This window comes from Tenebrio molitor, chromosome 1 (genome assembly GCF_963966145.1).
Source record: "Tenebrio molitor chromosome 1, icTenMoli1.1, whole genome shotgun sequence".
Taxonomy (NCBI): domain Eukaryota; kingdom Metazoa; phylum Arthropoda; class Insecta; order Coleoptera; family Tenebrionidae; genus Tenebrio; species Tenebrio molitor.
Window position 1 is genome coordinate 15702814 of NC_091046.1, and position 15741 is coordinate 15718554.

General features: G+C 33.3%; 1 protein-coding gene across 1 annotated transcript in view; it reads left to right on the plus strand.

The window, feature by feature from the left end:
* Positions 1-15741, plus strand: part of LOC138141231 (discoidin domain-containing receptor 2-like) — a 173371-nt gene that overhangs the window by 118938 nt on the left and 38692 nt on the right. The window contains exon 5 of the mRNA XM_069061930.1: positions 5640-5787. Coding sequence (XP_068918031.1) covers positions 5640-5787 — 148 coding nt within the window. The remainder of the gene's footprint in view (positions 1-5639; positions 5788-15741) is intronic.

Genomic DNA, 15741 nt, shown 5'->3' on the forward strand with positions numbered 1-15741 from the left:
CATGGCTGGGCTTTAATTTATCGGTGGATAAAATGACAATTTACACTAGAGTTTTCACATCAATAAAATTACTTTTATTCGATGATCGTAGATAATACACTCAACCGCAAAATTAACCGGATACGAGGTTTTTCAGAAAAATATCGATAACAAAAACGTAAATAAAAATAATTGCAAGTAATAAGGTTTAATTATAAACATTTTGTACAAAATAAATTAAAATTTGATTTCATACTAAACAAGAAGCACCTTTGTTTAATAGCTATTTATGCACCAAGGGCGTTACAACGATGAATCCAGCTCGAGGGCTTTAGCCCGAGAGATGGATATCGTTCGATGGGCGTAATCATTCGGTGACGCCGTGGTGAATACAAGATTTTATTTTTCACTACGTGTTCTTTAAAAAAAATTGTTTATTTATAATTGTCAAGTTTTCTTTTGTGTTGCAATTATGAATTGATGAGGGCGTTATGAATTCATTACGCCCGCTTATTCTTATTACGCCCTCTTATTATGCCCCGGTTGTTATGGACATGTTTACGTATTTCGTATCCTAGGAGTTATCATTCAATTATAGTAAAGTGAAAAATAAAAAATTAAAATACGAGGAAAAAGAATAATTAGAAAATCGTTAAAGAAATAGCCTCAATATCGAGTATTCCCTCCTCGAGCTTGAATGGCAGCTGTTAGTCGTCCTGGCATGCTTGTACTCAAAGCCACAATCTCATCCTGGGGTATCATCTCCCGTTCATGCAGTAGAGCCTATTCCAGCTGAACTACTGTATGGTACTCGCCATAGTTCTGTCTAATGCTTCTGCCTAGGTTGTGCCATAGATGCTCAATAGGGTTTAAGTCAGGGCGCATGGGTGGCCACCGTAATACCTGAATACCAACATCATGAAGATACTGACGTGTGATCTGAGCTACGTGCGGTTGCGCATTGCCGTGCACTAGGAGAAAATGTACTCCTGCAAATGGCGTAAAAGGTACCACATGCTCTTCTAAACACTCACGGATGTACCTGTTAGCGTTAATGCTACCTCTCTGCAAAGTTACAAGAGCCTTACAAGCTCCATCACCAAAGGGTACTCTAGACGCAAAGCAGCATTGAGCATAGCGTTCTCCCGGTCGTCTAAACACTCTTTGGCAACGATCAGGTGAATACCGCGTGAAACGCGATTCATCTGTAAAGAGAACCCGGCGCCATTCGTCCATACCCCAGTCGGCATGCGTTCGCCCAAATTCCAACCGCGGCCTGCGATGCTCTGCGTTCAACCTAGGGCCAGTAGCAGGTGGATGAGATGTTAAATTGTGTTCCCTCAACCTTCTTAATACAGTATCGGATGAAATCACGGTACCATGGACATCTGCCAGTCTTCTACTCAAAGCTGTTGCAGGAAGCGTCCGTTCTCGCAGACTTTGTAGTCGAAGAAATCGGTCTTCCACTGCATTTGTTACTCGTCGTCTTCCTTGTCCAGATCTTTTTGCGTAAGAACCAGTTTCCCTGAATCTTTGTATCGCATCAGATACCGTGCTTCGGGGGATGGCAAGCAAGTTAGCGATATATCGGATGCTGCGTCCATCATTATGTAGAGCAACAGCTTGAGCGACTTCTTCGGGACTCATTACACAATAAAACGCCTTTACAACAATTCTTTGTTTCGAACAACCAAAGAAACACACCAGAAACAGCTATGAAAATGAATTGAAGGGCTTTGTAAAACAAGTGAAACATTGCCGATTCTAGGCTACCTAAATCATTGGTACAAAAACTACTCCTCGTCATAAGGGAAAACCCAAAAAACTTTCTTTTAATTGTTTACGTATGTGTATCTATATGAAATTAATATGTATATTAATCTGTAGACCGTTTTCGCAAACTGGGAGACGAAAATCAAATGTCCGGTTAATTTTGCGATTGAGTTTAGTTATTTATGCAACAACTGAGTAAAGTAATACTTTTTTTTTACGAGAAGGAAAATCTGCCGCTCAAGCGAAGCGAGTGCACAAATCCACCCAGTAAAAAAAAGATACTTTACTAACGAGTTCCATACGAAAATTTTTTGGCGCCCGTAAGTTTAGATAACAATTTTTTCGACACTCTCAAAATTTGAAAATTTTCTCCTGTGTGAACGCGTGGACCTTTAAAACGCTCGTTTTATTCGCGTTTTAAATTGGCCCACTCATGCCAAAAAAAACCCAATTTACATACGATTGCCGATTGCAATCGTAGAAACAGCTCTATAGTTGTAAAGTGAAAAAATATACTCTTCTGCTCAAACAAACTGCATGTAAAAACTGTAACGATAATAAATAATAAAAATAGTAAATTAATCCAATAAATTGCCTTTAAAATTAGTGCCTGACCTTTGAATATATGTATAAATACAATATAGAATATACACATACACTTGTTTACGATAATTCACTATAATAATAGATACTTGAACAATTATTGATTATTTATATTTTTGGTCAACCACGCGAGGTAATGGCTATTTTAAATAATAATGTAATCACAATTGTTAGTGTGTTCTGTGGTATTAATATTAAAATTTCGGCGGTACCTGCTGAATCGACTCAATTAAATAGAAACCAAAGAATTCAATTAATTTAAATTAACAACCTAAAATGAGGAAACAATGGAGCGGCGTATTGATTTCAATTGAGTTAAATGAGCTGTAGTTACTAAACACATACAATCATACATATTGGCAAAAAAAAAGTGAAACATTAGAAAATGCTTTTTGTTTGAAAAGCAAAATGATTCCAACGAAACACAAAGCAACCTCAGATATTTCCAGATCTTTAATCTCATCAGATTGTCTGTCAGCAAACAGAATGTTTTACGATGATATCGTTTAAATACGGCTTTTATTCTGGCTGCATTGTAGAAAATCGTTTCTACTATACGTTACATTTTTTTTTGTATTTCAGCCGACCGTGGCAGAATTGCCATCCAAGACCGAAGAAACGGATTATTCTGAGTAGACAACGACGTGGCATCAATCTGTGCATGTCACGACTTCCTCAGCCTAAAATTGAACAAACTTGCTTTTATTTTAATAAAAAATAAAGCTTTTATAACAAAATTTCAGTTAGATTTTATCAGTTGGAAAACAACTGATTATAACGAATATTTTATTTTAGATTCCAAAAATATATTACTTATTCGGAAATATAAGCTGTGAAAGTATGTATGTACAGTCGTCGACCAAAATAAAATAGGACAAAGTGTTACCTTAGACAGTTTCACAATTCAAAGATTTGTGTAGTGTAACTGGGACGTATGTGTCTCAGATTACAACTTGATTTAACTTGACAATTGATCTACAAAAAATTAGGTGGTGTTTTTAGCACTGTATTTTTATTTATGTTTAATTCAGCAGCAATTGCACGTACTGATACCCCATTCCTTAATCTTGTGGTGATTACCGCTTTCTGTTCTGGCGTTAAGTTTGGCATTATAATTATCTAATACTGATTAAGTGATTAATATCGTCAAATAATGACACTTATTTACTAATTTTTCCTAGAGATGGATTTTGCAAAAAATCGAATTACAGAATCGAAATTTACTTTGTCCCATTTTATGTTGGTCAACGACTGTACAACAGCTTGAGAAACATATTTTGACAGGTACTATTTCAACTTATTGTTATTTAAAAATATATGCAATACAGAAGATTATCACTAATTTACTCAGTAATTTAACCACACGGTAAATTGTATTAAGTAACAATTTTTTAAATGAATATGACAACCACTGTGTTTGTCGTTTTAGACATAACTAAATTTTAGAAATTTCATTTATAAACAACGATTAGCTACTTCGTTAAGTTAACCTTGCAAACACATTAATATTCAAAAAATGTTGTTTTTTAACATTAATTATTTAGATTCAGTATACTAACAATAAGGACGTTTTCCTAAGTCACAGAACTTTGTACATATTTCACATCAAAAGAATTCCATTTTTACTCAAAAAGACTTTCGTACACAAAGATAAATTTAACAAGCTCATATTTTTCTCGCAGTTCGTTATGTGTTAAAAAATCGACATCGTCTACACAACAGTTATCGGCAGGAAATCTTTAATAAATTCTCCTTCCGTCTACATTAGAACTTTTCAACAAATTTCTTTTTTTTTTTTAACAGTTAAGTAAAACATCGAAAGAAGCGGACGTCTAATACAAGACGTAGACACCTACATAGGTTGTTACACATAACTGAGCCTTTGTTAAATAATATCCTTTAATACATAATACAATGATAATTATTCTCTACAATCTACAAAGAATTCAATGATGTTAGTGAAAACCTTAACTCAAATATACCGGGTGTCCCAACGGTTTGGCAAAGTAGATTTACTAAGTTAATATAAGTTCTTTGAAAAATGTTATACGTACAAGTTATGAGCACGGTTTAAAAATATTTTAGATTAAACAGGGTGTTTGGTGTATCGGTGGCAACAACAAACTTATATTTTTTTTAATGGAACACCCAGTATTTTTTTGAGTTTTTGGAAAGCTGTCGTCAAAACAAAGAGGAAGATACCACATTTGATGGCTCTAACTTCTACTGTTAGTAAACTATTCGCGCTTTTGGGTCCGGACAAACCAAACTTTGAAAATTTGTAAAAAATATTTAGATTAGGTGTTTTTAGAACATTGTAAATATCAATATCAATTGTATTGCCTTGTTAAAAACATTAAGATTTTTATTTAATTGCGTAGAGGGCGCTTCAAACTCTTTATTTAGTCAATTTTTTTTAATGGAACACTCTGTATGTCGATATACCGTTGGATAGCTCTTTCAGTGAGCGTTCAAAAGACATAAGGTGTTTGGCATCTAAAATAAATAGTTTATCCACAAATTTCATTTAAAATATCAAATATTTCAGATTTTTCTTTAATTTAACTGAACCAAAAAAATACATTTCATCGAGTTTAATATTACTATAGATTTATAAAATAATTCAAAAGAGAATAAATTTAACCTTTAATTAACTTAAAAAAAAAGAAATAAAAAGAACAGTGGCGGTTGTACACTTTCCAAAAAAAAAAAACATAATAAACAAGTTATCCAAATTTGTGGAAATACAGGATGTTCCATTTAAAAAAATTGACTAAATAAAGAGTTTGCGTTTGAAGCGCGCTCTACGTAATTAACTAAATATCTTAATGTTTTTCAACAAGGCAATAAAATTGACGATATTTTCAATGTTCTAAAAAAACCTAATCTAAATATGTAATTATCATCTGTTATAATTTTTTACAAGTTTTCAAAGTTTGGTTTGTTCGGACACAAAAGAGCGAATAGTTTACTAACAGTAGAAGTTAGACCCATCAAATGTGGTATCTTCCTCTTTGTTTTGACGAGAGCTTTCCAAAAACGTAAAAAAATATTGGGTGTTCCAGTTAAAAAAATATAAGTTTGTGTTGCCACCGATACACCAAACACCCTGTATAATCTAAAATATTTTTAAACCGTGCTCATAACTTGTATGTATAACATGAAATAATAACATTTTTCAAAGAACTTATATTAACCTAGTAAATCTACTTTGCCAAACCGTTGAGACACCCGGTATATTGGCGATCCAATGATAGAATTAATAAAACGTATACAAATTTCAGATCTTACGAGGAAATACTGATACTGCATCCATAGAAAGTCAGCGTCTAATGCCACCTGTGTTTGCTAGTAAAGTGCGAATTCTGCCCTACAGTGTCCACAGAAGAACCATTTGCCTTCGAATCGAGCTTCTGGGATGTCCATATGAAGGTAAAAAATCCAGTATTATTATTTATTGATTTTTCTCCCTGGCAAAGCAATAAACGTAATTACGCGAATAATATAACTATTAAAAATTACTTAGGGATCAATAATAAACGAAGAATAGAATGAAATATAATAACAAACCGGTGGAATCATTCGCTTGAAATAACACGAAAAAGTCGGCATGCGGCATGTAAATGACCCCTTTATAATATAGCAGCCTTGCGATTAATCAGTGTCAAGAGCAGCGCTTACTGTAGACGGTAGATTACATCTCGCAGAGACCACGGCGTGTGATCCACTACTTAACTTATCCATAATTAATAGGGAAGTAGTACTTTGAGTGACATTTCATGAATAGTTTACAAGACAGTCACGTTGTAGCAGAATAGGCTATTGGCTTGCGAACCCTTAAGCAAAGTGTCAATTCGCATCTATGATTTAAACATTACCTATCTGTCTTGATTTTAGTGAGGAAGTCTGTAAGTACGTTATTTGTAAACAAAAAAGTCAGCAACGAATATACATATCCGTATACATGAATACTGTTGTGATTAATACGGTAACAAGTTGTATGTAACATGTAACGATTAAGATACAGCTCACATTCGAATTTTGTCAAATGTTTTCTTAGTGATAATAATGATACATAATAATAATCGGGAATTAAAAATCAATTGAATCATTGGTAATTGTTCACTTTAACTACTTCTGGAATTTTCGCGTTTTTTCTGGCTAGACAGCCTCAGGACGTCCTCCTACATCGTTTCCCACCAGTCAAACCTTGTGCAAATGAAAATTTTCCTTACCCTTTAGTTATACTAAGACTTGGCGCGACCTTGACGCGACCTTGAAACACAACAAGAGAGAGAAAAAAAGGCATTTGCACAAGGTTTGAATGGTGGGGCACGATCTAGGAGGACGCCCTGAGGCTGTCTAGCCAGAAAAAACGCGAAAATTCCAGAAGTAGTTAAAGTGAACAATTACCGAATCATTTTGCCACTAATTTTTTCAGCGACTGGTACTTATTACATCGAAGAAACTAAAACAAAATGCAGTTAATTTCCATTGTTCCAAAATTCCTTACAGTGTTTTTTTTTTGGTTTTCCTCTTTTGTCAATTGTATTTCGCTATTTCTCAAAATTATTTCATATTTACTTCACTGTGACATTTAATAGAGATAGGAAATAGAATAGTGAAATACAATTGACAAAAGGGGAAAACCAAAAGAAAAACAGTGTAACATGGGACAAAGTGATAAGTGCAGTTATATACGTAGTAACGTAGTACTCAGGTTGGATTGCGGTATGGATAGTCCGAAACTGCAGCTCTCGTGAGATGAACCGTTGTCCTGATTGAACAGGAAATTTATCTAGCATAATAGTCCCTGTTACAATATGTCTGCGCAATAAATAGTCAACTAAAAGAAGTGCATTAGGCCTTTCATTGCACAGTTGTTATCTGTCAGTGCTACATCAATTCAAAAGTCTGGTAAATGTAGGTACTGCAGGCGCCTTGAAGAGGTTAAATCACAAAAAGATCAAATTGTGGTACAACTATGGAAAGTATACCTACCAAAAGAAAGATTAGACATTGACTTCATTATTACGAACGCAAACATTTAAAATACAAGGTGATTCACGAGTAACTAATATAAAATAATGACTCTAACAAAATTTGTAATGCAACCAACAACGCATGTTCCCCATAGTTTTTGAAGTGAAACTTTTTATGGGAGGGTCTTGAAATTCTGATCGGCAACCTTTTTGTGTGACGAAAAGTGGTGGGGGTAAACACTCGGGTCGAGTGGGAGCAGTGTCTCGCACAACGGTTGCGCCAATATTTCCATCTCACTTAAATGTAAGTTAATCTGTTTGACACGATACAATCATCCCTTAAAATTGTATATACTTCTGTCTTTGTCACACTCACGGCATTTATCGATAATGTCCTCTCATTAATTTGGTGGCTTAAAAATGAACAATGAGTTACGCATTTCGATATTGTTTAGTGTTATCGTTGTTTATACATAATTTATTTTCTTCATTAAAATATACAATTTTGTTGTGAATATGCTATTTAAAAGTGATTGATGAATAATTACAATGTTTCCCTGTAATACAAAAGTTTCACTTCTATCGTGCGTCTTTACGACACATTCTGTTTTTTTTTATTAATTGTTCTATAGTTTATCTCAAAACTAAATTTCCACCACCTGTTAAATTATGTTGGCAAAATAAAAATATTTCTAAACTGGGGATTGTTATAACTAAACTTGGCAATATAATTATTTTATAAACATGATTCGAAAACAACGTAATTTACTTGACGCTAAAATGAAAAATGCTCTAGTAAAATGTTTCGAAGAGATAAAAAGGTTAGCACGTCCTTTTCCTTTATTCTAAACTCTTGAGTTGTAAAAAGGGAAATTGGCCGACATAGAGAATGATAACCTCACAAATACAAGATGACGCATTTTTCACCAAACAGTGTTGCCGGTTGTATTTCTAACGTAGAATGCAGTGTTGGTGGAAATTTAGAATTGAGACAGACTAAAGGGTGTTTTTTAAATTTGGCGTCTAATTAGGCGTTGGAGAGTCGATTGAGAGCGCACCACTCGTGTAAAAACGTAATATTTAAACAGCTGATCCGTGATCTGTAACCTGTATAGTGCGTTCACAATTGATAATTCAACGCCTACTTCGACGCCAAATTAAAAAAAAACACCCGTTATAATGGTTTTGATTAAACTTGAGAAATGTGATATCGGGCATGTTGACTATCTTGTATAAATTTAAAATATATATTTTTTAAATCGACACAATAGATGCAAATGTAATGTTGGCTGCATCACAAATTTCGTCACTATTACTCGTGAATCACCCTATATGGCCTGTATGTATCCACTGTAAAACAATACGTCTCAAATGAAGATCGTCCAAGAGTCATAATATGGCCCACTAGCGAAGTTCGGGCAGGCTCGGTAAGTCGACCAAAGATGGGAAAAATTTTAAATGGACAATTTAATTCATACACTAAAAATCCCATAAGCAGCGGTGTTTTTGTCATTATGACAGCGAAAAAAGTTTGCCCTAACTTTTCCAGCGACAAAACGGAACCTAACTTTTGAAAGCGTCTGATTCTAGTAGGTCTGCATCATGGTAATTTACGTATTCATTAAATTGTCTTACCGAATTACGCTCAAGTTTTTTTTGTGTGTCGAAGTAAACTTGACATTTATAATTCGGGTTTTGTTGTCTGGCAATTAAACTCAAAAAACTGCCAGAAAAAATTACTCGTCCTACAAACTCGTAATTTTTTCAGAGGCAGTTTTTTTCGGTAAATTGCCAGGCAACAAAATTCTCATTGAAATTTCAAGTTTACTTCGACAAAAAAAAGCTCTCGTGTAATTGTAAGTGACAAAAAATTTACTTCAAAAATTTAATATAAGTTTTATTGTAAAAATTTCAATTGACCTCAAACAAAACATCTAAGGTTAACAATAAAATTCAACGCAAATGTTGAAATTGCCTCCCGCCAACCATTTAGCAGTCACCGACACTTTGTACACTGCGCTCAATAATGTCAGGGCTTATTTGTTCTGTTTCAGCACGAATTTTCTTCCGCAAATCTTCTAAATTCTTTGGTCTATTAAAATAAACCTTCGATTTTAACTAAACCCATATAAAAAAAAGTTTACCTTAAGAATTAAATTAAATTTTTGGAATAATTTTTTTTTCAGTCGTCGTATAGGTAGTACTAGGGTCTATCCGTAAAAGAAGAAAAAAGTGAGGGTTGTCATAAGATGAATAGCTGTCAACATAAGTAAAGTACATACTGAGGAATATGCACATTTTAAAAATAAAGTTGACTTCTTCGAGGATTTTTCTCAGAAATTAATACTTACAGTTTTATCGAATTTATTCCGAACTTTACGAACGCACTGTATGTACGGTAATTATACAATAAGCTGATGTTCATGAAAAAAATACGTTTTGTTCTTTTTCATGATAAAAAAGCTTTATCTTGCAAAAGTGAAACAACCTATACTTAATCTGGTAGGTACAATTCTACCTACTGAATAATGCCAATTTCATATAATATGCACCCTAACAAATTTTTTTGCTGATGAATTACTACGGCTGGGATGCCAAAACGAATTTAACCGTCATGCCTAGTCGTAACACACATAACACCAACCAACCAACCCTACCTTATCAAAATAATCATACCCGTTTGACAGTCATTTCACTTTATAATCGTTACGAGACATTAATAATTAACTAGAATTATCCGGTTACTAAAACAACATTTGATTGGTAAAAGTTTTGTTACAAACAAAACCAGAAAATCAGTTGTATATTTCAGCAACATGTGAATCCTAATATTTTTAGATTTACTTCTTACTGAATTGGCTAACTTGTTAGTCACCACACGCCATGTAGGTACGCAACATTCTGTACAAAAAGTGGAATAAGTTATGTACTTTTTCAATTATAACTATATGTATAAGAAATATATATTTAAATTACTAACCCCCAATTTCATCATCAGCCTAAAGTTACTTTAACATTAAATTTTACCATTTACCATAGAAACATATTGTTGCAACAATCCATTAAAGTCACTTTAAGCTAAAGTCGATTTTAAGTTTATTATTAAACTGGGCCTTACTGCATTTACTTTGTATATCGAAGTATTTATAAACCTTGCATTAAATTTTGAGTTTGGTGTTAGATTTGGAAAACATTACATACCGTTGACTTTCCAAATACAGCAAAATACATAAATTACTACCTCTGTCCGAAAATATCGTATACATTTGTATATGTATGTATTTTAAATTTCAAACGTATATCATATTTTCTGACAGAGGTAGTATGTTTGAGCTTAAAATTTCGAACGTTTTCTACTGTAGATGTATGCAAACATCAATTGTACTGAAAAAAAAAATGAAGATCTTAGGTGTAGCCATCTCGTTGTAATCTGCTACCACTCATTACTCATTTGCAGACTAATTACTTCAGCTAAAGACATTGAAGTTTCCACATCTGCAGCGATTCTAAACACCCTCTTAATTAAATTCAATATACGATCTTGCAGACAGGATTTTCAAAATAAGCGACGCCTTTAACAAAATAAGATGGAGGGCCGGACCAGATGTCGCCCATCGTGAAACTGAATTATCGTTCTAATTCGGATAATACGGATTAGGCAGACATAATCGCGACGCACTTAGTTACTCAATGTTCGGTTTCTTGCATACAGCTGGCAAGAGTAGACTTAATTAGATTTTGCACAAGCAGACGTGATTGCCTTTTGATATACGTTTACGTCCATGTTGTTAGATGCAATTATACCAGACCTGAGAAGTAATTTTTCAGGATTGCATTGAATAACTACTCGTACATACATACACATACATATGTATTTCTAATTATAAGAACTGTGAAAAATTATAACGCAGAAAATACTCCACTAATGTGTCAAACAAAAATAAAGCAAAAAATCATAGCACAGTAGTGTCATAATCACAGCATAAAGAAGTGTAAAATGAGTTATTTATTATAACCAATCAAAATTTCGAGGGTGCAAGTGAAATACAATAGGTATGCAAAAAATCTTCTTCAAAGATTATCATTATCAAACAGCTTATTAGTTTGTTACAATCATATGTAACAGTCAACAAAATATTTATCTTTAAAAGTTCCCTTAGGAACAACTTGGAACTTTCAAGTCTTTTACTCAAAATGTAATTATTGCTATAGAGCAGATTTTTTGTTAAAAAATCTATGATCACAAATCAACAACTTGTGTACAAGCATACTTGTTCTTTATACAATGTTAAATTTTAAAATAAAGTTAACATAAACTACTTTTATTTGTTTTCCTAGTAGTGCCCCCCCACAACTTCCCCAAAGTAAAATCCGCATAAATTTAATTTAGGTCGAACGGTGAACAATTAAATGTCGCATATTATTCAGAAAGCGCCATTTGACTGCATAATTCCATCGGAAATAAAATGTTTGCAAACAGTATACGTAGTAAAGTTAACTTTTCATAAAACTTTTTCCCTCCGGCAATTTAGAAACGCCGAGTTTCGAAGCGCATTAGCCGGCTGTAGTTCATTCACATGTGCTTCCAATAAAACAATTTTTTCTGTTGATACCAAATAGAATTGGAGACTTCATTGCACCGGTAGCCAGGAATGTATTGATAAATCATAGAGTAGCGGCAATCCATTATTAAAACTGCGAGTGGTCCATGTGGTGGACCGTGACGGGCAAGAGAAAATAGAATCCCTATATAGAGGGTTTATTATATTTTGCTTTTATAGCCGGTCTGGTATTCTCGTCGTTCACTTCGTGCAATCGACATCCCTTATTGCATGACCATCTATAGCTTGACCGTATCAACGAATTGACAGGTTAGGCGTTACACATCCTGGGGTGAACACGTACGCTATTGTACTAGAGTCATAAAATAATATGAAGAAGTTCGCAGAAAATGCATCCAGAAAATCACTTTCTAAGAACCGAAGTGCCGATAACAATTTAAGAAATTGTCTGAATTACATTGGACATATCGAAAAAACTGCTAGTGGTATATAATAAAGATTTGTATTTACAGTTGACAGAAAAACATCGTCTTCCATATTGGTTGAATAATAAATGTCATATCAAAGCTTGCGCGAAACGTACTTTGACTTGAGATTTTTGAAAAAGGTGAAATTGAAGTTAAACACAAATTATACAGAGTAAATTATTATTCTGTATTTGTTAGATTACTTGTCAATACTAAAAATTTTAATAAAACATTGAGAACACAAATTGACTTGTCCGAAGATGTTTGCCAAAGGTAAAGGACATATTTTTTTTCGGCCTCCGTCTAGAAACACAGATTTTTCATTCGTCTAAATCGTCTGGAAACTAACATTTCCCTGCCTAGGCAAGAACATCGAAACAGGAATTTTTAATGAAAGATTTCAGGTTGGCAGCACAAAGTGTCAGTGTAAAATATTGATGTCGGGCAAATTTGTATCCTTTATCGAATTGGTTGATTTTTGTCGTGACAGTCGCTTGTTGAATCCTTTATGTTGCCAATGGAAGAAAAATAAATTCTCTATCTGGTAATTTTTTAACAAAAATGATTATATGTATTTTGCTTTAAATAAATTGTCGGCCAAAAAAATTTTGTGTATTACACGGCTAGAAAATGTTTTGCAAGTGCTCGCACTTGCAAAATGGCTATTTCTAGCCTTGTGATACAAATAACTATTTTAGTTATTTTACAGTACGAGACAAATATTGAATGATTCAAAATGATTGTGGAATAGTATGGCAACTACGTACGAAAATTTATGTGGCAACTGTGTGGGTAGGATAGAGTTCACATTTCTTTGACAGTTCATAGTCGCGCAATTTTGAAAATTGTCAAATCAATGTGCAATGGTATAAAAAAAAACAAATGCACGCATATGTAATGTCATACAAATGTCAACTCTACCCCACACACACACACAGTTGCAACATAAATTTTCGTGCATAGTTGTCATGCTCATCCACAATCATTTTGAATCACCCAATATACAGGGTGATTCTGAAATTCATGATGAGAAGAAGTCATAGACAAAAAATTTCTTATAAAAATGTTTTCGTTTTCGAGATACGAATGATTGAAAATTTGGTCAAAATTGCTAGTACGCTGCTGAGTTAAAGATGATTACCTGATTATCTTGGTAGTTTAGCAACAACAATAATCAACGGTACCCGTCAGTCACAAACATCAATATTTACCTATGATTGAAAATTTTTAATAAACAATTATCAAAACGTTGTCATGTTGGTATGAGCCAAACAGTGATTTTCATGATAATACGGTTAGTCACACTGAGTATCAAATTTTTTTTAATGTAACTGAACCTGCGCCCTGACGATCTAAAGTTTATTTCAAATACGAAAAAGATTTCTGCTGATTTCTCATTCAATTTGTTTTGAAAATGAATTCCCGGAAGAAAGGTACGAGAAGTGAAGTGAACCTAACCTTAACTATGATTTGGTGTCAAATTGTTATACAGCTGCTCCATATGCGCACATTTTAGGGTAGTACAGAGTGGTTTTTTACTTAATTTTGACTATGACAATTGTTTATTAAAAAATGTTCACTATATTATTATGACATTACTCTTCTCGATCATTTCCATAGAAACATTTACAAAGCAGTGTGCTTGCACCTAGGACTTTATTGTCAAGTTGATGTAACAATGGTTGCTAATGAAGTGAACAAATTCGGAAAAATTTCCCCTATTCATATGCGTCGAAAATACCTACAAGGATATAGGGTAATTTCCATCCTTTTGATTCCACCTCCAAAAGTCATTTACGCAGAATTATTTTATGTCAAGGATACTCCACATTTTATTCCAAACTTATTTCAGAATCACTCTGTATACTAGCAAACAGGTGCCGGTAGTCCTGTGTAGATTTAGTAGATAATTTGTTTATGTGTATTCTGTTTTTGTAACTTGCATGTAATTTTATTTGAATTTTACTCTAAATAAGAAACTGTGGACAATAACCTATTATTATTATCACGAAAATCTCTGTTCAAATGATGAATGAACAATGAATATTTGTCCATTTGTAATGTTTTTATTTCTACCAATAAATCATACTACAAAGTAAAAAAATAACAATATCAAAACATTACTGCAGTTGAAAAAGTGTGTAAAAGTGTTATTTTAAAACTAGAACTAATTCCACAAAAATATGAAAATTACATCATACGTATTTACTAAATTTGTTATTTTTTTGCTATTTAACATTCATTTGTTTTTATATCTAATGTACTGACCAAATCGTGATTCATATGTTTAAAAATTATCTTTATGTTTTACTGTGTACTGAGTTTTATTAGTCCACAAAAGCTTTAATAGCTTTATTGGATGAATAATTATAACTAACAAAAAAATAATGGAGTGTCCATTGTGCCCTATGTTTACCAAATGCTAATATTTTCGGTTACGCTATTGGTATCAATGTTAAAGGGAAATCATAAAGCTTTAACGCAAACACTATAATTATTATTGCTTAAAATAGAAATTCAAATGTAGTAAATTAAAAACAAAACCACATAAGTAACAGTTATTTATGTGAGGCGCTTAGTAAATTAATCTTTACGGACGCGCTTGCTTTTGTGAGGCGAGTGACGTAAGGAACGAGCCATAAGCCAGTAAGCCTAGTAGAATAAAGTTTAATTGCTAAGCGAGTTGCATACAAACTTTTATTTCCACCTTCAGCCTTTAAATTTCGTTTTTCAATTTTTTTTTTATCAATAATTATGCCTACATCGTCATGGTGTTGAAATAAACAACAAAAATAGTGTCAGAAGTTATGTGAAAATTGTTGCAAAAAGAAAGAAAAGAAAGAATGGCTTTAATGCCCCATGAAGACTTTGAAGGCGATTTTCTTGCAGTGCAAGAAAATAACCATGGAATTACCAACGCTGCAAGTGCGGTTCTCTACTGATTCGATCCCAAGAGCGGTATGAAAATTACTTCCGAAAACGGATCAAAATGCATTATTAACGTATGTAATTGCAACAATTGGTAGTTAAATTTGTTTGTGTTTATAATAAACTTTTTCAAAAATACTTTAATTAGTTTTGGTTAATTCTTTTTTGATGAGCAAATTATTACAGGTCTCTTCTACGAGCCTGTAAAATATTACAGGGCTCTACCCGTAACTACTCATTTACTTAGTTACCACAAATGCCTGTAAACTGTGATTTATTTAGAAGGTGGAAATATAGTATATTACATACCGAGGAGGAAAGTGTTCCATTCCTGTCGAGAGAACAATAGTTTACCGAGAGGCTTGCCCTCGAGGTGAACTAGTCCTCGAGACACAGGAATGGACTTTCGCCAAGGTTTGTATTAGTAGATTACATACCGAGGTGGGA